Source organism: Bubalus kerabau, chromosome 8, assembly GCF_029407905.1.
Source record: "Bubalus kerabau isolate K-KA32 ecotype Philippines breed swamp buffalo chromosome 8, PCC_UOA_SB_1v2, whole genome shotgun sequence".
NCBI lineage: Eukaryota > Metazoa > Chordata > Mammalia > Artiodactyla > Bovidae > Bubalus > Bubalus kerabau.
This window is the reverse complement of record NC_073631.1, coordinates 80,248,770-80,273,408: the sequence shown is the minus strand read 5'-3', so window position 1 is coordinate 80,273,408 and position 24,639 is coordinate 80,248,770. Positions and strand designations below refer to the sequence as shown.

The following is a 24,639-nucleotide window of genomic DNA, read 5'->3' as shown; positions in this document are numbered from 1 at the left end:
CATGTACATTGAGTCCGCAATGCTATCTAACCATCTCATCCTCTGCCACCCTCTTCTCCTTTTGCCTACAATCCTTCCCAGCATCAGGGTCTTTTCCAATGAATTGGCTCTTTGCATCAGGAGGTCAAAGTATTGGAGTTTCAGCATCCGTCCTGACAACAAATATTCAGGGTTGATTTCCTTTAGGATGGACTGGTTGGATCTCCTTGCAGTCCAAGGGACTCTCAAGAGTCTTCTCCAGCACCACAGTTTGAAAGCATCAACTCTTTGGTGCTCAGCCTTCTTTATGGTCCCACTCGCACATCTATACATGACTACTAGAAAAACTATGGCTTTGACTATACATACCTTTGTCAGCAAAGTTACATCTTTGCTTTTTAATATGCTATCTAGGTTTGTCATGGCTTTTCTTCCAAGGAGCAAGCGTCTTTTATTTTTATGGCTGCAGTCATTGCCCGCAGTGATTTTGGAGTCCAGAAAAATAAAATCTGTCACTGCTTCTACTTTTTCCCCTTCTATTTGCCATAAAGTGATGGGATCGGATGCCATAATCTTAGTTTTTTGAATGTTGAGTTTTAAGCCAGCTTTTTCACTCTCTTCTTTCACCCTCATCAGGAGGGTCTTTAGTTCCTCTTTGTCTTCTGCTATTAGGTGGTATCATCTGCATATCTGAGATTGTTTCATTATAATACACCAATCCTATCAGATTAGAGCCCCATCATTATGACCTCTTTTAACCTTAATTATCTCCTAAAGAACCTATCTCCAAATACAGCCATATAGAGGGTAGGGCTTCAACCTATGAATTTGGGAGGACACACAGTTCAGTCTACCACAAGCATTTATCAAAAAAATCTTCAACTAACATCATAGTTTTGGTGAGAAAGTAGATGAATTTGAAATAAAAAATGCAATATTATTCACATTATCACCAAAAAATAAAATACTTAGGTATAACTCTACAAAATATGATGAATGAAATATACTATACTGATGAATGAAATAAAAGAAGTAAATGAAAGGAGAGATATCCCATGTTCATGAAAAGGAAGACTGATGTCAGAATGTCTGTTCTTTCCAAGTTGATCTATAGATTCAATGTAATCCTAACCAGAATTGCAGGAAGTTATTTTATGGCTATTGACAAACAAATTCTAAAGTTTATATGGAGAGGCAAAAATCACTTCTCAACCTTTTGGTTCAGATCAAGTGTAGCAGACAGAAAGGCAAAAGACCCAGAATAGCCAACATAATATTGATGAGAGAAGAACAAATGTAGAGGATTTATACTGTCCGACTTCAAGACTATAAAGCTATGGGAATCAAGACAGTGTGATTTGGTAAAAGAATAGACAGTAGATCAATGGAACAGAACAGACAGCCTAGAAGTAGGCCCACACAAACATAGTAAACAAATTTTTGACAAAGAAATAAAGGCAATTCAAAGAAGAAAAGACTGTCTTTTCAAAAAATGAAGTTTGCTATGGACTGAATATTTGTTCGTGCCCATCCCCCACCACCAAATTCATATGTTGAAATCCTAAGCCCAGTGGGATGGCATTAGGAAGCGAGGCCTCTGGGAGGTGATGAGGTCATGACAGCAGAGCCCTCATTAACAAGACTAATGCTTTATAAAAAAGACTCCAGATAAATCTTTCTACCCCTTCTGACACAGGATAAAGATGACCATCTAGGGAGCAAGTTCTCACCAGACTCTGAATCTGCCAGAGCCGGGATCTTGGATTTCCAGTTCCTAGAACTGTAAGAAATAAATGTGTGTTGTTTATAAGCCACCCAGTTTATGGATGCTGTAGCCAGGCTATAGCAACCTGAACAATCTGAAACAGTACTGGAGCTAGTGAACATCCAGATGCAAAAAAACTAATCTAGACACAGACCTCACGCCTTTCACAAAAAGTAACTCAAAATGGATCACAGACCTAAATGTAAAATGCAAACTACAGAAGTCATAGAAGATCTTATAGGAGAAAATCTAGGTGACCTTGGGTTTGGCAATGACTTTTTCAGATACAACACCAAAAACATGATCCATAAAAGAAAGAATTGATATGATAAGCTTCATTAGAATAAAAAACTTCTGCTCTTTGAAAGATGAGTTAAGCAAATTTGCAAAGCACATATTTGATTAAAGACTTGTACACAAAATATATCAAGAACTCTTAAAATGCAATAATAATAAAACAAACAACCAAACAACCTGATTAAAAATAGGCCAAAGACTTTAACAGACTCCTCACCAAAGAAACTATACAGATGGCAAAAAATCATATGACAAGATGCTCCTTATCATATGTCATCAAACGCACATGAAAACAACAATGAGATACCACCACAAATCTATCAGAATGTACAAAATCAAAAAAACTGCCAACACGAAATGCTGGTGAGGATGTAGAGTAACAGGAGCTCTCATTAACTGCTGGTGGGAATGCAAAGCGGCGCAGCCACTTTGGAAGACAGTCTGGAAGTCTTCCAAAAAACAAAACCTACTCTTACCATATGATCCAACAATCATGCTCCTTGGTATATGTCCAAAGGAGTTGAAAACTTATGTCCACACAAAAGCTTGCACACAAATGGTTATAGTAGCTATAACTGCCAAAACTTAAACACAACCAAGACGTCCTTCGTAGAATGAATGGGTAAATGGACATTGTTGGGATGTCCCAACAATGAAGTATTATTTCTCTCTAAAAAGAAACAAGCTATCAAGCCAGAAAAAGACATGACGGAATCTTAAAAGCATATTACTAAGTGAAAGAAGCCAATCTGAAAAGACGACATACTGTATGATTCCAACTACATGACATTCTGGAAAAAACAACATTATAGAGACAGTAAGAAGTGGTTGTCTGGGACTCTGGGGGGTCGGGGGGTGGGAATGAACAAAGGAGCACAGAGGACCTGAAACGCTGTAGTGACAGGCACACGACATTGTATCTGTCAATCCTAGAGCTGTGCGACAGAGCGAGCCCCGTGGCAACTGTGGACTTCAGTTAATATTAACTGCATGCTTTATAAAAAGCATCCTGAGCCGTACTGGTCACCAGCTGTAACAAGTGTACCACGTCCGAAGGGAGATGGTTATAGGAAAGGGAATTGGGGCCCGGCTGTGAGGTAAATATGGAAACTCTCTACTTTTCATACAATATTTCTGTAAACATAAAACTGCTCTAAAAAAGAGTCCATTCAGTCTTCTTTTGAAGTATAAAGAGGAAAATTAAGTATTTTTATGACAGACATTGGGGTTGGGGGATTTTTTTAACCACATGTGGAAAAGCCTAAGGAAAACATCAGTATATCAGTCACATCGAAACCCTGACACTCCAGCGTGACCGAGGACCCGCACAATGTGAGAAGGGTGCTCGGGGCTGTCATAGACTCTCCAGACGCGACAGCTCCCAGGACTGCCCTCTACAGTTTCCAAAGTGTCTGTCCCCTGGGCTCTCAGGACCCCCGTGGAAGATGGGAAGGGTGGGGCACCAATGCCTTGCTGAACCCGTGGCACTGTGGGTGGCAGAGGCGGGACCTAAACGCAGACCTCCCTTTGATTTTCCCTCGTAGCACAGTTGGTAAAGAATATGCCTGAAATGCAGGAGACCCGGGTTCAATTCCTGGGTCGGGAAGATCCCTTGGAGAAGGAAATGGCAACCCACGCCAGTATTCTTGCCTGGAGAATCCTATGGAGAGAGGAGCCTGGCAGGCTACAGTCCATGGGGTTGCAAGAGTCAGACACGACCGAGCGACTAAACCGCCAGCACCGCCGCCCACCCTTCCTGCACATTCACCTACCAGGTGCCCTTTGTTGGCTCCGAAAGAAAGGGGGTTGGGTGGGGATGGATGGAATATTCCATCGAGGGCAGAGAAGGAGCAGGAGAAGCTGCGTCTGGGAGAGGAGGGGCTGTGGGTGTGTGGCCAGAGCCGAGGCTCAGGGGCTGCCTTCCCCCCGACCCTACCCAGGGGTCTGGCTCACAGGCCGGCTCTTACTAGTTACACAAAACCAAATGTTCTGGTGATGTCAAGCTTGACCTGGGTGTATTTACACCATAGGAATGGGGAAGCAGCATGGCTCAGGATACCCCCGTCCCAGCTGTTAACACTGATCAGCTGTCACTAGAGAGGGGACTATAACAGGGAATGCCACCGCTCCCCTCCCGCTCTGTGGATGGTGTGGAATGTGGGGAAAGGGGTGGGGTGGATGAGATCCTGGCCAGGCCAGAGGCCTCTTGAGGGCAGATAATCCAGGCTGTCCCAGGACAAGACAGGGCCCCAAGGTAAGAGCTGATCTCCGCCAAGGGCTCCTCTCAAATCCAACCTGTCATATGCAGCCTCGGTGGGCACCCGCCATTCCTGGGCCTCTTATGGGATGAGGCTCACGCCTACATGCTCCTTGCTCTCCCCTACCCCACCTCCCCTTCTCTGTGTTGGTGTCTGACCCTCTCCTTCTCCCTCTTTCTCTCAGGTACAATCCTTAGCAGCAAGCTCCCCAGATGACTCAAGTTGAGAGTTTGCATTAAGCAAAGACCAAAACAAGGACAGAGGTGGGATAGGACAAAGGGAGGCCCTGGACCACCTTGGACCCCTTGATGCCTGGGGCCCCCTCCTCCCACTAGGCCAGGGCAGAGCCTGCAGTTTGGACCTGGCCTTGTGCCCTGCAGTGACCTCTGCAGAGGGTGTTGCAGGGAGCAGGTAATGGGAGAGTTAGAGGCCCACTTGACGCATGGTGGGGGGGTTGGGCACGTGCTGACAGGACAATAGGAGAAGGAGCAGGAGGGGTAAGCAAGGCCTTCTGCAACTGCACAGCTCAGTATTGGAGGAGCAGGCACCCGCATCTCTAGAATTCCTCTCCTGCCTACACGAAGAGGCCTCAGCCCGGCCCAGCCCACCCACGCCCAGGCCCTCTGTTCATCAGCTTCGGGGTAGCTGAGCCTTGAGACTGACCGAGGTGGCCTCATCAGCCCACGGGTCACCCGGAAAAACCATCTCATACCTGAAGCACGAGGTGAACTCAGGGACAAGAGAGCAGTGGCTTTGGTTTCATTTCTGTTGATGTTTTCGCCGCCTGAAAGAACTTCCACTTCATCTTCTGTGAGCTGCCTGCTTAGGTCCTTCATCCCTATTTCAGTTGGAATTTTAGCTCTTTTCTTATTGACCTGTAGGACCTCTTTATATGTGAAGGCAACCCTTCCTCACCGCATGCAGCCTCCGTGGCCCACCTGCAAGGAGCAGGAGGCTTATTACACACTTGGCAGAGAGGTAGCAAGGCACATTTTTGTCGGTCCCTGAAATAAATTGGGATGCTTCAAGGGCAGGGCTTGGGTCTGCACTTGTTGGCTCCTAGAATCCCGATGGCACAGGATTCCAGCTTGTCAAGGGAAGCTGGCAACAAGCTGGGGGGCAGGGCAGCAGGAAGCCACATCTAGGCCTGCAGAGGCCTGGGGCCTCCACCACCTTGTGTGCCGGAAGCACCCCATTCAAGGCTCTCGTCCTGGGTCTCTGGCCTCCTCTCCTTACTCCTGGCCCCATTCCCCACCTGGGGTACCTGGATGTCCCTCTTGAGTGCCCAGCAAGCAGAAGTCAACTCACCCTGAATTATCAGACACCAGTGACCATAGAGGTTCCCAGAACCATTATGGACTTTTCACCTGTTTTCCATCAGAAAAACCAGCTCAGAGAGAGGGCCCTGGCCCTACCTGGACACCCACGCCTGCCCCTGGTCCAGCCATCTGGGGTGCTCTGGACAGAGGCAAGGTGTCACATCATGGACCTCCCTTTCACTGACACTTGGACAGAGAGGGCCAAGTTGTTCCACCACCAAATAATTGTAAACATTTTGGTATTTTCAGAAGCATTGAACATATTATGGGAAGGAAGTAAAAGTCCCCTTGATTATGAAGATGACCAAACCGTGTGGCCATGGAGGTGTCAGTGACGAGGCTCTGGGGAGCTGCCTGCCCGCCTCACCCCACAGATGCAGAGACCTGCTGTCCCGGCAAAGGGGTTCTGTGGTGGGGGGTGTACATGCGAACCCTGAGGAGAAAAGCTCACACCCTCAGGTTTCTGGTTCAAAAGGAAATCTGAATTTGAGAGTGTCAGAATCCTCAAGGCTAGAGGCCGAGGCTGTGTGTGCCCCCAGAAATCTCCATGGTCAGCGGCCCTCCACTGATGGCCAGGCCAAGTAGGCCCAGGAAGGTCCGGCAGAGGCACCGAGGAAGCTGGTACAGGAGTTTCCAACGAGAAGCAGCTCACACCTGCTCTGCTGGGGTCCCGGCCAGCCCACCTGCCCACCTCAGGCTGCCTGTCCTGATCTGGAGACACTGACATCACTTCAGGGCCACTGCACTCTTAAGATGCCTTTATCAGAGCCTGAGCCCAGGGCCCTCTCCAGCTGTGCTTCCATCTGCTACCTTCATGCTCAGGGGCCACCCTGGAGGGCCATGGAACCCGGCCAGCATCCCCAGAGCTGGATGCACCCAGCACCACTGCAAGGGCCGGTACAGCCCAGAAAGCAGCCCACGTGGCTGCCCTCCCTGTGTGACTGTCGACAGACCAAGGGCCGATTCAGAAGCCATGGGACCGCTGAATGCACACACAGCCGCAGCACCTGGGACCATGTTCCCAGCCTGGGTCTGTGAGCCGCGGCCCACAGAGCAACCTTCAAAAGCAGCTCTTCAAAGCCACGTCCGCCAGGCAGTCATCGATGGGGAAAGAACTGAGTCAACCCCCTGGGGGCCTGAAATTACTGCTGAGGCTGTGCAGCTCACGGAGGACAAGCAGGAGCAGACAAGGGAGGAGGGACAGCGACTGGAAGGTTCAGTGGCCCTGGCGGGAAGCAGGGCATCTGGGCGGGCATGGGAGCAGCACCGCCTGCCTGGACAGATGCTCTGAACACAGACGGCAACTCACCACCCACGGTGGCCCAGGCCCAACAGGATCTGGAACTTAGGAAGATGGGCTTCGTGGCCATTTGATTCCTTTTTCCTGGAAGGGGTAGGCATATCCATTAAAGCTCTAGGGACTTGTTTTTCTTTTATGTTTCGGGTCAATCAGACTTCATCCTCCTTAGGTTGTATTCTCCAGGAATGCAAATACCTGTGTGATTGGCTCACAGATGCCCAAGCATCTGACAGGTGAGCTTTGTGGCAAGTCTCAGAGGAAGGAAATGGGATTTCCACAGAGTCAATTCACAGAGCCACAAGGGACCCCAGAAGGTCATTTGACCCAAACCTCCTGGTTTCTCAGGCTTCCCTGGTGGCTCAGACGGTAAAGAATCTGCCTGCAATGCAGGAGACCTGGGTTCAAACCCTGGGTCAGAAAGATCCCTGGAGGATGGCAACCCACTCCAGTATTCTTGCCTGGAGAATTCCAGGGACAGAGGAGCCTGGTGGGCTACAGTCCATAGGGTCGCAAAGAGTCAGACATGACTGAGCGACTAAAACTTTCACTTTTCACTTTCCTGGTTTATAGAGGGGGAAACTAAACCCAGAGAGATTACACGGTGGCCCAAGCCACACAGCCCAGTGTTGAGAAGTCGTGGCCAGTGGGAGGAGACCATGTATTATGTCTTTTAAAACAGCCGCGAGGCCCAAAGTGTCCATTGACAGGTGAATGGATAAGCAAAATGTGGTCCATCCATACAATGAATATCATTCAGCCTCAAAGAAGAAGGAAATTCTGACACATGCTACAACATGCGTAAAACCTGAGGACAGTATGTTGAGTGAAATAAGTCAGACACAAAGAGGCAAATGCTATGTGCGTCCACTTACATGAGATGTTCAGAGCAGTCAAATTCAGAGACAGAAGGTACAACAGGGGGTGCCAGGGGTTGGGGGAAAGGGAAGTTTGTGATGTTTAATGGGGACAGAGTCCATTTTATCAGATAAAAATGTTCAGGAGATGGATGGTGGTGATGGTAACACCACAACAGAAATATACTGAACACCGCTGAACTACACACTTAAAAATGGTTAAGATGGTAAATTTTGTGTTATATATATTTTACCACAATAAAAAAAAAAAGGAAGACTGGTAGGATATGTAGCTGTATGTCTAAGAAATAAGTAAAAAAAAAAAAAAAGAGAGAGAGAGACTTGTACTTGTCCTGCTAACTTTAAAGTCAAATTTTCAAAAGGAGTACCTTTAGAACCACGTGCCATACCTTAACCTCTGCTGACAAACAAAGAACATTTAGAGAAAAAAAGCATAACAACCCCAGACAGAAAACCACGAGCTGAAAGGAACAGCTGTGACGGGCTCAGTGCTGCCAGGCACAGACAGGGTCCCTGATCTGTGGGCCAGGCCAGGGCAGAGACGACCCAGTGGGCAGGAAATGCATGCCTTGCCCGTGGATGTCCTCCTTGTCCCACCTGGCCTGGAACCACCCTCCTTAGTTTGGGCACAGAAAAGCGGCTGGTCCACAATGCCAACTGCACGGCACTGGTGTCCTGGACGGCCCCCTCTTCGGCTCTGGGCTGCGTCCTCCTTAATGGTCACCCCGGCCCCTCCCCCCAGGCCCTGGCCTCAGAGACAGTGCAGAGAAAGCTGAAGCACCAGAGGCCTCCAGACTGGGCATGGGCTCTGCCCTCTCTGCCACGTAGTCAGCTCCTTGCACTGTGTGACTGACCTCACAATGACACACCCCCTTCACAGATGAGGAGACTGAGGCTCTGAGAGGTGACCCTTCTGCCCAGGGGTGCAGCACCAACCCACTATCCCCAAGAGAATACACTCGTGACTGTCCCCTCCTGTTGGTAAGGACCCACTTCAATGCCCCTGCCACACAGAGCCCAGGCCTCGGTGTCCACTCACCTGGGAGCCCCAGACTGACTTAGGCACAGTGGAACCTGGAGATTGTGCAGGGGGTCCACACAGATAGCACCCCAATGGGGAAGCAAGGTGAAGACCCTGCACACTCCAAGAGGTGATGCACAGAAGTCCCCAGTGAGAGCAAGACCCAGACCCCCACCCAGTGCCTGTACTGACCGTTGGGGCTGGGAGATGCAGGAGATGGAAAAGCAGAGGGGACTGGAACTCAGATGACAGCTCAACCCGGCGGAGGAGCCTGAGAACGGGCAGGCCGGAGAAGGCAACCCCAGGACGGCCTCAGGAGAGACCCCTTTGTTGTGTGACCACTAAGTTGCATCCAACTCTTTGTGACCCCATGAACTGCAGCACACCAGGCCTCCCTGTCCTTCACTATACCCCAGAGCTTGTTCAAACTCATGTCCGTTGAGTCGGTGATGCCATCCAATCATCTCATCTTCTGTCGTCCCCTTCTTCTCCTGCCCTCAGTCTTTCCCATCATCAGCGTCTTTTCCCACGAGTAGGCTCTTCATATCAGGTGGCCAAAGTATTGGAGCTTCAGGTTCAGCATCAGTCCTTCCAATGAATATTCAGGGTTGATTTCCTTGAGGATTGACTGGTTTGATCTTGCAGTCCAAAGTATTCTCAAGAGTCTTCTCCAGCACCATACTTCAAAAGCATCAATTCTTCGGTGCTCAGCCTTCTTTATGGAGAGACCCTGAAGCATCCTTTAAGTAAGGAAAGGAGAGGAGAAGGGAAATGGATGGACCTACCCAGCCCCCAGTCCCTGCTCCACAAGGTCCAGCCAGCAAAATGAAGGGAATGCCCATTGGTCGCCATACCAGGAAGAGCCTGTACGCAGATGAAGGAGGAAGGGAAGAAAAATCTAAACTTGAATCAGAAAAGATAGCTTAACTCCCACAAGACAGGCCGTCCTAGGCAGTATGTCCCTCAGGCAATCAGTCAAGATGAGCATTTGTTCATGGGTCAGAAAATAAAAATGCAAGTGTACGAATGCGCCCACTCTCAGGCCACAGAGGAATCGTGAAAAGCACCGCCTTTCAGGCACCACGGTCAGCAAGCTGGAAGTCTCTCTCCTGCTCCACTGCCCCATCCAGATTCGAGGGGCCAGAGACCCTCAGGGAAGGAAGGGGCACGGATGAGGGGACCCTGGAGCCCACCCCACGCTGGAATGACAAGACTGCCGGAGCCCTGGACTCAGCACCCAGATCCCAGTCCAGGAATCATGGATGGTGCAGTCCCAGGGGGACCACTCAGGACAGAAACAAGTAGAGCCCCAGCACACGGATCAACACCAGGGCCAGAGCTCTGAAGCCAAGGCACCTACTGGTCCCTCGAAGTGGAACCCTGAGCTTGAGGTGTTCCAGCAGGGTCCGTCCCCGCCTGGTCTCCACAGAGGGTAGGAGGACACTCACCCCGTGTGGCACCTGGCCTCTGGATTCCCAGCCGGGCCCTGCTCCTAGGGACTCCCAGCTCCTGGACTTCTGGGGCCTTCCTCGGCCAGGGATTTGGGGATGAAGCCAGCAGGGTTCACAGCCTGCCCTGGGGGTGCCCCAGGGGACAGAAGGAGTGGGAGACATGGGAGCCTGGAAAAGGGGCCAAGGAGAAGAGAAGGAGGTAAGGAGAGGTGAGGGGGAGGACCAAGGCAGGAAGGAGGAGCACAGGGCAGGCCCAGAATGGAGGCAACTAGACTTCCCGGAATCACAGAGCCGGGGGTTTGGGGTTTGGGCTCCACCCCTACTCCAGCCCTTCCCATCACTGCCAATCGCACTGACAGCCTGTCCTCCTCCTCCACCCTCACCCATCACCCCACCCACTGGGACCCACCCTTTCTGCTCCCAGAGGAGCCTCACCCTCCAGCACCCATCCGGCATAACCCTCCTCCTTCAGTCAGGGCCAGGTGAGAGGTGAGAGGATGGGACTCTCAGGAGCTGTGTCCAGGGGCACGGTCTGGGTCAGGGGTCGGGCTGGGGTGCGGCCTCTTGTTGCTTATCATGGCCTTGTGTCCACTCTGAGACCACTCTGGACCCAAAGCCGGTCTAGGCTGTGGGAAATGAAACACCAACCAAGACTTGGCAGAGTACGAGGTGAGGTCTGTGGGTCTCCCCTCCCAGCCTCTCATCCCCCACTGTCTAGCTCATGCCAGCCTCCAGCTCCCAGGCAGTTCTCAGTTGCTTCTGGGCATGCTGACAGGTGTCCCGGGGTAAGATGGCGCCAAGGCTGGGGTAGAGGGAGCCGGGGGATGGTTGTCTTGGCCATGGCGTTGTGGGCCCTGCCCTCAGACACCACAAGCTGACTCATAATGTACTCCATTTCTTTTTCTGCACGAATAATTCTCCATTGTGTGGAAATAACACATTTTCTTTATCCATCCATCAGATGATGGACATTTGGTTCGTTTCTACTCTTTGGCTATTGTGGATAATGCTGTTATGAACAAGTTTTTGTGCGGATGTATGCTTTTTTCTCCACAAGATATCAAATATATTAATATTTCCCTGTGCCATACAGTAGGTCCTTATTGTTTATCTATTTATACATAGTAGTGTGTATCTGTTAATCCCACACTCCTAATTTATCCCTCCCCTGCTCCTTTCCCCCTGGGTAATCATAGGTTTGTTTTCTCTGTCTGTCCATCTATTTTGTAAATAAGTTCATTTATCATTTTTTAAGATTCCACATATACCACATAAGTAGTATCACATGATATTTGTCTTTCTCTGTCTGACTTCACTCAGTATGATAATCTCTAGGCCCATCTATGTTGCTTCAAATAGCATTATTTCATTCTTTTTCATGACTGAGTAACATGCCATTGTATATATGTACAATATCTTCTTTATCCATTTATCTGTCAATGGACACTCAGGTTGCTTCCAAGTCTTGCCTATAATAAACAATGCTGCTATGAACATTGTGGGCCATGATCTTTCCTAATTAGAATTTTCATCTTTTCCAGATACATGCACAGGAATGAGATTGCTGGATTCTATGGTAACTATTTTCAGTTTTTTAAGGAACCCCATACTGGAAGAAACACAAACTGGAATCACGATTGCGGGGAGAAATATCAATAACCTCAGATATGCAGATGATACCACCCTTATGGCAGAAAGTGAAGAGGAACTCAAAAGCCTCTTGATGAAAGTGAAAGTGGAGAGTGAAAAAGTTGGCTTAAAGCTCAACATTCAGAAAATGAAGATCATGGCATCCGGTCCCACCACTTCATGGGAAATAGATGGGGAAACAGTGTCAGACTTTATTTTTCTGGGCTCCAAAATCACTACAGATGGTGACTACAGCCATGAAATTAAAAGATGCTTACTCCTTGGAAGGAAAGTTATGACCAACCTAGATAGCATATTCAAAAGCAGAGACATTACTTTGCCAACAAAGGTTCGTCTAGTCAAGGCTATGGTTTTTCCTGTGGTCATGTATGAATGTGAGAGTTGGACTGTGAAGAAGGCTGAGCGCTGAAGAATTGATGCTTTTGAACTGTGGTGTTGGAGAAGACTCTTGAGAGTCCCTTGGACTGCAAGGAGATCCAACCAGTCCATTCTGAAGGAGATCAGCCCTGGGATTTCTTTGGAAGGAATGATGCTAAAGCTGAAACTGCAGTACTTTGGCCACCTCATGCGAAGAGTTGACTCATTGGAAAAGACTGATGCTGGGAGGGATTGGGGGCAGGAGGAGAAGGGGACGACAGGATGAGATGGCTGGATGGCATCACTGACTCGATGGACGTGAGTCTGGGTGAACTCCGAGAGTTGGTGATGGACAGGGAGGCCTGGCGTGCTGCGATTCATGGGGTCGCAAAGAGTCGGACACGACTGAGCGACCGATCTGATCTGATCTGATCTGATACTGTTCTCCATAATTGCTGCACCAATACATTTCCACCAACAGTGTGGTTCCCTTTTCTCCACACTCACTCTAGTATTTATTATTTATAGACATTTATTTTCTGATGATGGCCATTCTGACTAGTGTGAGGCAATGCCTCACTGAAGTTTTGATTTTTTAACAAGTTGTGTGTATTCTGACTGTGCTGGGTCTTCCTTGCTGTTCAAGGGCTTTCTCTGGTTGCAGTGAGCAGGTGCTACACTTCTCTTCTGTGCATGGACTAGTGTCAGTCGTTTCTCTCTTATTGTGGAACACGGGCTCTAGGGTGCACGGCTTCAGTAGCTGTGGCACATGGGCTCAGGAGTTGTGGCACACAGGCTTAGCTGTCCCATGGCATGTGGGAGCTTCCTGGACCAGGAATTGAACTGTGTCCCCGAGCATTGGCTGGCAGGTTCCAAAAGTCCCTTTAGCTCTGGTTTGCATTTCTCTAATAGTTAACAATGTGAAGCATCTTTTCATGTGTCTACTGCCCATCTGTATGTCTTTGGGAACGTGTTTTCATATCTCTTGAGTACATACCTAGGAAGGGAACAATCTGAGACACTGTCAGAATGTTTTCCAGAGCACCTGCCCCATTTTACATCCCCACCGGTAACACATGAGGGTTCCAACTCCATATCCTCACCAACACTTGACATTGTCTTTTTTATTCTACTCATTCTAGTGGAAATGAGGTGGGATCTCAATGTGATTTTCATTTGCATTTCCTAAATGACTAATGATGTTGAGCATCCTTTTGTATGTTTATTGCCTACTGGTATATCTTCTCTGGAGAAATATCTTTTCTGGTCCTTTGCCCATTTTTTCATTAGGTCATTTGTCTTTTTACTGTTAGGTAGTAAGCTCTTAAAATATTTTAAATACAAGTTCCTTATCAGATATATGATTTGCAAATATTTTCTCCCTTTCCATGGGTTGTCTTTCCACTTTCTTGGTGGTATCCTTTAAAGCACAAAAGTTTTTTTTAATGTTAATTAAGTCCAATTTATTTTTCTTCTGTTGTTTGTGCTTTATGGTGTTGTACCCAAAAAAACCATTGCCAAATCGAAGGTCACAAAGATTGACTCCTAAGTTTTCTTCCAAGAATTTTTTGGTTTTAGCTCCTACAATTAGGCCATTTTGAGATAAGTATGTTGAGCATCTTTTTGTGTGCTTACTGATCACTAATATATCTTTTTTTTTAAGTTTGTTTATTAATATTTATTTATTTTTGGCTGTGCTTTGTCTTTGTTGCTGCAAGGGCTTTTTCTCTAATTGCAGAGAGTGGGGCTACTCTCTAGGTACAGAGCACGGGCTCCTCGTTGTGGCAGCTTCTCCTGTTGCAGAGCACAGGCTCCAGGTTGCCGGGGCTTCAGTGGTTGCGGTGATGGGCTCATACGAGGTGCAGCTTGTGGGCTCCAGAGCTCAGTAGTTGTGGCACACAGATTTAGTTGCCCCATGGCATCTGGAATCTTCCCAGACTAGTGATCAAACTCATGTCCCCTGCATTGGCAGATGGATTCTTTACCAATGGACCACCAAGGAAGTCCTATCTACTTTCGTATCTGGCATTAGATAGGGTTCCAACTTCATCCTTTTGCACATGGATGCCCACTTGTCCACTGGTTAAAGGAACCATTATTCTTTTTCCATTGAATTGTCTTGCCATCCTTGTCAAAAAAAATCAACAGACCATAGATATATGAGTTTATTCTAGACTCTCAATCCTATTCCACTGATCTATGTGTTTATCCTTTAGTCACACTATCCCCACATTTATGCCAGACGATATCTGCTCTGACTTGATTGGTATAACAGTATAGTTAGTTTAGAAATCAGGAAGTAGGAATCCTCCAACTTTGTTCTTTTTCAAAATTGTTCTGGCTCTTTTGGACCCCTTACATTTCCCTACAAATTTAATTTTTAATTTTTTATTCTTTTTTAACAAGTAGCTGGAATTGTAATAGGTACTACATTGAATTTATAGATCAGTTTGGCATATACTGCCTTTTTAACAATATTAAGTCTTCAGTTCCATGGACATAAAACATCTTTCCATTTATCTAGATCTTGAATACTCTTCAACAGTAGTTTGTAGTTTTCAATGTTCAACTCTTGTATTACCTTTTTAAAAATTTCTTACTAGTATTTTATTCTTTTAAAATATGAATTTTCTTTCCTAATTTTATTTGGGGTTGAACATTGCAAGTGTAATGAAACATATTGGATTTTTGTATCTTGATCTTGTATCTTGCAATTTTGCTAAATTCATTTTTTAGTTCTAACAGCTTTTCAGGGATTCCTTGGGATTTTATCTATACAAGATCACAGTATCTGTAAAAAGAGGTAGTTTTACCTACTCCTCTCCTATCTGGGTACCTTTTATTTCTTTTTCTTGCCTAAGTGTCCTGGCCAGAACCTCCTGTACAATGTTGAATAGAACACTCTTTTCTTGATTGTTTCTGGTCTTAGGGAGAAAGCATTCAGTTTTTTGCCATTAAATATGTTAGCTGTGGAGTTTTCATAGAGGCCTTTTATCAAGTTGAAGAAATTCATTTCTAACCCTAGTTTGTTGAGTATTTCTAGCAGGAAAAGGTATTAGATTTTGTTAATGCGTTGTGTCTGCATCTATTGAAATGATCATACATTTTCTTTGTTTAATCTGTTAATCTGGCATAACACATTGATTGCATTTTGTATTTTGAACCAACTTTTTATTCCTGGAATAAATTTTGCTTGCTCATAATGAACCCTTTTTCATGCCGCTAGATTTGTTTCACTAGTGTTTTGCTGAAGTTGTTGCATCTGTATCCAAAAGGAATATTGGTCTGTAGTCTTAAGATGTCTTTCTCTGGCCTTAGTATCAGGGTAGTTACTGGCTTCATAGAGTAAGTTGGGAAGAATTCCTTCCTCTTCTATTTTTTGGAGAAGTTTGTGAAAGATTGGTATTAATTCTTCTTTAACCATTTGATAGAATTCACCAGTGAAGTTATCTGGACTGAAGGGACTTTTTTGGGGGGGACATTAAAAATTTATTAATTATTCACTTTAATTGTTACAAGTCTATTTAGAGTCTCCATTTCTTCTTGAGTCAGTTTCAGTTGTTTGTCTTTCTAAGAATTTGTCCATTTCATCTAGGCTACCTTTCACTTGGTACACAGTCATTCATAGGACTCCCTTATCAGCCTTTTATTTCTATAAGATTAGTTGTAATGTCCACTCTTTCATTCCCGATTTTGGCAATTTGAGGTTTCTCTCCTTTTCTTGGCCTGACCACTGTTTTTATAACTACAACCTTCCTGCTAACTGGTATTCTTGAATTTCCTTAATCCAAAATCTGAAGTATAAATCACCTTCTACCCCCATCACATAATTTGTTTAGGGTTTACCACCTGTTTCTCCCATCAGTATAAGCAGGCACCCTCAACTTTGTTCACTGTTTCCTAAGCATGCAGAAAATGCCTGGCAGATGATACGTGTGCAGGCAGATTTGCTGGATGCGTGAAGGAATCTGAAGTAAAGCAAAATAAACCAGGAAAGTTGCAAATAGTAACAATAATAATAACAGGAATGATCTTAAAGCTCTAAACATGTGAGGTCCAATAGAGTAACCACAGCTGGTGCGCAGCCCTAACAGCCTGGAGTGTGGCAGGTTCACGCTGAGACGGGCTGTAAGTGCAAAGAGACTCAACAGATTTCAAAAACAATATGTTTTTAAATTTGAGATAGCTTAACAATAATTTTTGTATTGGCTATATGTTGAAACAATATTTTGGATAAACTGAGTTAAATACATACACTACTAAAGTTCTTTTCACCTGTTTCTTTTTAGGTTTTTTCAAGTACCAGAAAATTTTTAATTACACATATGCCTGACATTTGTGGCTCAAGTTTTGTTTCTTCTAGAAAGCTCTGCTCCAGATGACTTGGATAGGGTCAGGGGATAATATCGAGTGTCTGAAAAAAGGAAGGCAAATTCCAAATGCGTGGTCAAGTAAGGCTCTTACAGAGCCCAGGGAGGGAGCGGGCGCAGGCACCTGGCCTTGGGCACAGAGGCCCCTTGCAGGGTCTGAGTCTGTGCTGCCCACTGATCACCACTGAGGGGCAACCACTCTCCTCCGGTCTGATTCAGCAGGTCTGGGGTGGGGTCTACAGGCAGCCGGGGGCTAGGATGCACCACCCTGATCGCCTTCTTCAGCAGGTACTGCTCCCAACTAAACCAGGACTCTTCACCCAGAAAGCCCCTAACAGATGTCTCAGATCAAATCAAGGGCTTTGAAAATCAGGCTGCACCTCAGAGTACAAGAACAAAAGCCACATGAAGAACTTCACTAAGAAATGGGCAAAATGCTTCAACCCCTTGGCATCCAGCTCTGTGGCCAGCACCCAAGTCATGCCACCCTTCACCAGGTGACAAGACAGGTGACCACTCAGGCCAGGCATCTGAGACCCCCAAGACCACCAGCACCTCCTGCCCCCAACCACCTGAAGGGCCCCCATCTTTTAGTGGGTGACACGAAGCCACTTTGTCAGGCACCACTATGCACTAGGCATGGTTCTAAGCCCTGGAATTCAGTGTGGGCTGAGTGACAGGGAGGCAGGAACTGCCCTTGGCTCTTCAATAGAAACAGGCACCAACCTGGATATGCCCAACACCATGGAGGGTGTTACATCCAAAAACAGGACACCTTTCCTGTTTCGTGGGAATGGTCACAGCATCTCCTCCCCTCAGGGCTCACTCACTGTTCATAAAGCAGGGAAAAAAGGTGGTTCTCAAATTAGGCCTGTAGAACAGCATGGTTTATGTATCCTCCAAAAAATGTTCTTAAATCTATGCCCAGCTATTGCCAATCTGTTCCTGAATTCAACAAAAGCTTGTATCTGGCTTAACAAAGAAGCATAACTTTAGTTATTTTAGGATCATTATGTCAATGCAAAAAAAAAAAAAAAAAAAAAAACAGTCCACCAGGAGTTTTGGCCACTGAACGACCTAGTGACCCTCTAACCTAGGAGACAAAGGCCACCCAAAAGTTATGAACCTAGGAACACCACTAGCTGCCAATAAGGATGTTTTCATTTTAAATAGATTCAGATCTTTATATGAATAAAATATACATTTCTCTGTAACATGCCAATATGGTAATTTTTGGAAAACCAAGTTGATACATAATGCATTTTTACATTTCTACACTAACAAAGTGACTTGCAGCTGTGAAAGATGCTTTAAAAATAACTAAATCAGATTCCATTTTGAGGCAGGGAGAGAGAAGGAATTAAAAATTTTGAAAATATATTTGAGATCTCCAGAAAGGCCTCATCTCTTGCCTTGGACCAGGTGGCCTCAGAGAGCAGTGGGAGGGACAAGATGTTTCCAGGGAGCAGACGCTGTTCATGTCACCTCCACTTGGTCTTTCTTATTAAAGCACTTGATAAATTCCAGGCAACTCAATGTGGACTCTCTAAGGGAACCATCTCTGATAGAATTTCACTTTAGGTAGAAGAAAGAAAATCCAACATTGCATCTGTCTTGCCTAGGCTCTTGGGGGATCCTTCAGATTGAAAAAAAAAAAAAAAGGAGAGGAATACGTTCTTGGCTTCTTTTTGATCAAGACCCCTGTGCCCCAACCCAGGACCCCACCAAAAAGTGCTCCTTCATCCACCATGATCATGCCCTCCTGATAACCCTGGGAGCCCCTGTTTCAAACACAGCATCCTCTCTTCCCTCCGTCTTGCTTGTCAGAGAACGGGTCTCCATTTGGGGTTTTAAAAATAAGGCCACCATATATACATCCATCTCTTGATTCTAAGAGAACTGGCAGGCACTTATCTGTAAAAAAAAAAAGTCTCTGACATGACGGATCATCATGAAAAAGTGTTAGAAGCAAACAAACTGCAGAATCACATATATGGTGATTCCATTGTGTTTTTAAACCATATATATGTGTGTGTGTGACGTATATGCATGTATACAAATGTGTACATATATATATACCACACATATCCTTATACTAACATTAAAACAGGCAGTCCAGGTTCCTCTGTGGAATGAATAAACTTGAGTGTGAAGGAGTCACATTTACTGCACATAGTTATGTATTGATTTTTCTTTTAAGATATTATCCCTGTTGTCTATTTCATCATTAAAATCAAATAAGACTTGCTGGCCCCAAATGGGGTAGAGTATTGGTTGTCACAGAGGGACAACCATAGGAAATGATGTCTTTACAAAAAGGAGCCATAGGACAATGCCTTGTGCTGGAAAAGCACAAAGAGGGCTCAGTGAGCAGCCTGTTAAGGACAAGTGAGACCCTGAGGAGTCCAGGGTCAGAGTGGACCATGAGTGGACAACCGGGCCATGAGTCAGAGAGTGGAATAATTGCCTTTTAAAAACACAGAATGGCGTACGGTCATGAGCTTCTGCGAGAAGCAGAAAGCAGATTCTAGTCAACAGCCTGGACTCAAACCCTAGCCCCGTGTGGAGTGTCTCTGAGTCTCAGGCACCTCTTCTCCAAACTGGGAGTGATCACGGTACCTATTTCACAGATCAAGCACCTTAATGTAATAAGCACCATTTAATTGCTAGCGACTGTTACCAGGAGAGAAAGAGTGCAGGTAGCAAGCACAAGATATATTCTTAGCTCTCAGCAAAGTAGGTTATGGTATAAAAATACCGTTCAATAGTAACTAAACTAGCCTCACCTTCATGTGCATCTCACAGCAGCCTCAACATGTGCGACTTCTTCTCTAAATACCCTACATTAGGCATCTGGACTCCGACCCTGGGGGCCACCCAGCAGGCAGAAGCCACTGGCAGGGTCACTCACCCCCTCCTCACACGTGCAGGAAACTCCACTGTGGGCAGGCCAGACACCCACCCGCCTTTGTGTCAGATGGTGCCCAGAGACAGGGGAAGACAGAAGCGGGGAGAGGCTAGGTGGGGGAGGAGCAGGAAGCGGGCATGAGAACCTCTCCAAGGGAGCGGCCAGGGGGATGAGCTGTGGGGCCATCAGAGGAGGGGGCAAGAGCACTGGCAAAGGTCCTGGGGCAGGAAGTACCCGATGTGCTTGAGGGCGGGAGAAAGCAAACACAGTGATGAGTCCTCCACCCGAGTCCTCTCTTCCCTGGCAACCAGGCTTCGGCGCTCAGGAGGCTCACCATCGATTTGCTCTGAATTTCCTGAGTTTATCTATTAACCACCAAGCAGGCTGGTGGCTAGTGGAGAGGATGTCAAGAAAGCACGGAAGGTGGATGGTGATGACCCTCCCCCTGAGGGGTCACACCCCAGGACAAGACCTGCTCTCCCCCAACTGGGGCACACTGGATAGAGTCAAGGACACACCAAGGTCAGCTCGGGGCCTGCCTGAGGTTCAGCGGAAGCTGGGAAGGACAGGGGTGCCCTGGACTGGGAGTGGGGGCCTTCCTGGCTGATGGGGGCATATTGTCCACTCTCTCTGAGCTGCAGTTCTGTGTCTATAAAATGGGAAGGGGGAGTATGAGGGGGGGTTCCCGAGCAACTCAAATCAAATAAAATCAGGCGTTCAAAGTAATGCGCCACTTAGAGGTTGTTACAATGGGGCTCACCTTCTCTCAAGGGGAGGGGTCCACGAACCCCTGAATTACATCCAAAGCCATGTGGGAGCTGCTTTCTCCTGGAGAGGGGGATCGCTCAGATTTTAAAGGGGATGACTCCCCAGAGTCTAAGCTCCGGGAGCCTGAACACAAAATGCACAAAATTCCTACTCAACAAACAGCCAGACAAGGTCAGCACCAAGCCCAGGAAAGGGGCTGTGGGGGAGTGGGCCCAGGGGAGACACGGAGAATGTCCAGACCCCCACTGGCACCCCCACCACCAGAGCCAAACTCTGAGGAAACCCTCGCCCCTGGGCACCAGCAAACCCATGGTGGGACTGGAAGAAACACTGGCAACACGGAGATTGCCACGAGGAGAGGAACACGAGGTACTCCAGGTACTACAGTCACTACACAGAGCAGCAGCGAAAGGCAGACAGCGTCCCCACACACAGATGCCCCGAAGACTAAGCTGCGGGAAAGCGCAAGTTTCCAGATGTTTATATAAAGTTAAAAACAAAGCACCCCCAAAGAATGGGGTATGTTAGTTGTGACTCTATCTGTGTGCAAATGAACCAAGAGTCTAAAAGGATAAATCTGAACACATCACAGTTGTTGGCGGAGAATGGTTACTTAACATTTCTTGGTAAGGCTTTATTTCTGATGTTTTTTTTAAAGAACTCTAAAGGACAGGGAGGCCTGGGGTGCTGCAGTCCACGGGGTTACAAAGAGTTGGACAGGACTGAGCAACTGAACTGAACTGAAAGCCAAAATGACAAAAGAAGAAACAGTTTCCAATTCCAGGTAGAAGGGAGACAAGTGTTTATTTTATTACTCCTGGAAGTTCTTTCCATTTAAAAAAATCTATCCAATATGAAACATTTTTAAGCCATGTTGCTGGCCAGTTCAGTGTTGGGCTGAGTGTTCCGCAGCCTTGATCTATAACTGTCTGTAACTTAAAGCCAAAGTTAAGGCTCTTTACCTGTATGCTGGTGTTGGGGAGCTGTGCCCTGGCCAGGCAAGGAAGGGCAGAACCCCAGAAAACAGCTTTTTCTGGCCCTTGAACCCAAAGCCCAGGCCCCCAAGGGCCGATCCCAAGCACAGACAGTGGCGGGCGGCAGGGGGGACGACAAGTTAGAGAAGGGACGGGGCAGGAAGGGGACAGTCCAGTGGCCATGTCACGCGAGCAGCTGTGGGCCTGTGGCCCAGCCCTTCCCGGGCAGGGAGCTCAGTGTCGCCTGACTGGTGCCAGGGGCTGCAGCTTTAAATAAACTTGGACTCATCCACCTGGACCAGGAAGCAATACCAACTGAGCGTCGGGCAGGCCAGGCATTGTCAACAACCGCCGACATGGTCACTGAGGACCCCAGCCCTGGGCCGAGGTGGTGGCCCCAGTGCCTGACCCTCCCTCCTGACACCTGCCCCACTGCAGCTCCCCCTGCACTGGCCCGGCCTCCTCCCCACCCAGTGGGGCTATGAGAGGCCCCTGGGCATCCCTCAGTGGGCCTGGTGCCTGGAGGCTCTGCCAAGGGGTGCTGGGCCAGCCCATAGGATGGGATACCTTCCCCTCCTCTCCCAGGCCCCTGGTCCCCCTCAACAGCCACGCTTCCTCACCTACTCAAGCCTCAGGTCCTGGCTCCCTTTCCACAACGGCTCACACTCCTGCTGACAGGAGGGGAGCCCGGCTTCCACTGCAGGGTCTACCCCCCTCCACACCCTCCCCGAGGGCAATCCCAAGGACCTCCATCCCCCAGTGTTGGTGTGAATCGCAGCAGCCAGGATAACCAGTTGTGGCCCCTGGAACTACAGCCCTGGGGTTGGGACGACCACCCTGCCGGGCCGCTGGCCCAAAGAGCTTCACAGAAAAGTGAAGGAGCAGTCCGTGGAGCCAGGTTCAGGCAGAGGAGATGGGGTGAACAGGAAGAGGCACTTCTGCAAAGGGAACGCGGGGTGCCTGGTGTGAGGGCCTGGGCACAGAGGAACAACAAGAAAGTCCTCTAGAATGGGGTGACCTTCCTTCCACTGCTGCCCCCTGCTTTGTCCCCATCTGAGAACCACCAGCCCATCACCCTATCCTCACAGGCTTGGTCCCAGACAAGCCCTGGAAGCTTCCTCAGGGCCCCGGGTGTATACACAGTCTGGGTGCTGGACCCCTCCCCCGCTTCTCTGCTCTGCTCTCCAGGTCCCCCTGCCCTGGGGACAGGCACTCAACCAGCCCCCCACCTGAGGGCCGAGGAATTTCTGAATCCCCAGGGCCCAGCCTCCTCCGACCCCATCATGGGCTTCCTCCATTCCACTCCTTCACTCCTCAGCCCCCCAGGCCTGACTGCCATCCTCCCCCACGTGTAGGGAGAGCTGGGGAATTCACATGCCCCCACACTCCTCCCAGCTCTCACCCACAATTATCAATGATCAGCATCCCTCGCCAACACAAGGTATCACCACAGACGTTTCTTAATAAAGAGGGAAAAAGGGATCTGCCGCTGGAGGTGTAAGAGGAAACCTCGCCAGCGCCCCCACCATGCTGGAGGGATGGGGCAGGATGGAGGAGAGTGGGGCTCTGGCCGCCGCCAGGCTGGAACCGAGGGATTTCAGGAGTTCTGGAGCCAGACCAGGAGATGCCAGGTGAAGCCACCTTGATTCACAGAGTGGAGACTCCCAGGCCAGAGAGGAGCCCCAGATCAGATTCGGGGTAGAGCCCGGCGGCAGAGCCCCGACTAGGGCCCTACACGGCTCACATCGGTGAGCAGAGCCCAGGAGCCACCTGTTCCCTCCACGAGGCCCGACCTGAAAAGAGCCTTCAAAGTCCGTCCTGTTGCCTCCCCGCAAATAACTCTGCGGAACTGCGCCCCCTCCCACCCCCACGACCCTGAGGGCCATCAAGCTCCTCATCTTCACCCCCGTGACCTGATCCCAGCTCCCTGACCTCAGCCCCCAGCTCTCCAGACTCCTCTCTCCCGGAGGATCTGGGGGGAAAGCCTTCAGAACCCCAAATCTCCTGAGGACCCACAGCAGAGGCTGTTCCCACGCGGCGCGGAGCGCAACGGGCACCCCCCGCGTAGATGAAGCCACGCGGAGAAGCAGGCGCAGAGCAGGTCCCGCCGCCCCCGCGCCCGGCCGCCCGGTGGGGGTGGGGACAACGTGGCCCGCTCCGGGGACGACACTCCGGGCCAGGGCCGCCCCCTCCCCCGCGCTCTAGGCCCCGCGGCCGAAACCGCGCGCGGCTCCTCTCTGACCTCCCGCCGCCAAATGCGTCACGTCTGCCGGGCGCTCCGGGGACACCTGCTGCCGCCCCCGCCGCGCCGAGCCCCGCGCCTCGAGCCGGGGCCTCCGGTCCAGCGATCGTGCCGGACAGGGCCCAGTAGGGCCGCACGCGCCGCTGTCCGGCGGCCAGGCCCCGAGGCTAGGGGGTCGAAGCCGCGCGGGGCCGTGCGCTCCGGGCCCCGAGCCGGGAGCAGCCGGGGGCGCGCGGGGCCGCAGTGCGCCCGGAGCCGGCGGCGCAGAGGGTCTGGGTCTCCAGGATCACCGCCCTCGGAGCTCAGCGCCCTTCGGGGTCCCCGGCTCGGCCCGCACGCGCCGCAGCTCTTACTTGCCAATATCCTCGTAGAGCTGGTACTCGTCGGTGAAGCGGGTGCAAGTCACCGTGGTGGCCATGGCGGCGACGGACGGGCTCGGCGTGCGCTCTGCTGCGCTCGGGCGGCGGCGACTCCGGCTCCCGCTCGCGGGCACGGCGGCGACACGGGCGCGGGCGCGGGCGACACCTCGGCTCGCGGCGCCGAGCGGGGGCCGGGCTGGGCTGCGCCGGGCGGCGAGCGCACGCGAGATCTGCGCGCTCCGTCCCCGCCAGGAGCGCGCCGCACACCTACGCGCGGGGAGCGCGGGCGCCGCTGTCACCGCCGCCGCCGCCGCCGCCGCGCCCGCCCCGCCCGCCGCCCCTTGCACGCGCCCCGCACCCGCATCCGCGCCCTGCACCCGCACACGCACTTGAGCCCTGAGCCTGCACCTACACCCGCACTCGCGCCCTTCACACGCTCTCGCACCCGCTCCTGCTCCCGGCATTCGTACCCGCACCCTCTCCCTGCACTTGCTGCGCTGGCACTCGCACCCGCGCCCAGGCGCCTGGGGCCACGCACACGGGCAACCGCTGGCTCCCTGAGCTGACTTCGCTGCCTCCTGGCGACTCCCTTGCCGCGCGCACATACACAGGGGACTACACGCAATGAACCCAGCCGCCTTTCTCCTCTGAAGGCCTGCTTCGACCTGGACCTCAAGAGGGGACGCAGGTGCACATGGGAAGGGGGGAGAGCCCTCCCTCCACAGACTCCTGACACCCCCACGGGG

At 49.6% G+C, this 24,639-nt stretch overlaps 1 protein-coding gene across 10 annotated transcripts in view; it reads right to left on the bottom strand.

The window, feature by feature from the left end:
* CAMK2B (calcium/calmodulin dependent protein kinase II beta) overlaps positions 1 to 24,178 on the bottom strand; it is a 91,449-nt gene extending 67,271 nt beyond the window's left edge. For 5 of the 10 annotated variants that reach the window (XM_055590697.1, XM_055590699.1, XM_055590700.1 and 2 more), the window contains exon 1: positions 23,888 to 24,176. In XM_055590697.1, the coding sequence (XP_055446672.1) occupies positions 23,888 to 23,952 (65 nt within the window). In that variant the 5' untranslated portion in view covers positions 23,953 to 24,176. Of the gene's footprint in view, positions 1 to 23,887 lie in introns of all 10 variants that reach the window. The other 5 variants (XM_055590692.1, XM_055590693.1, XM_055590694.1 and 2 more) reach the window with 2 other exon arrangements.
* Between the last annotated feature and the right edge of the window lie 461 nt (positions 24,179 to 24,639).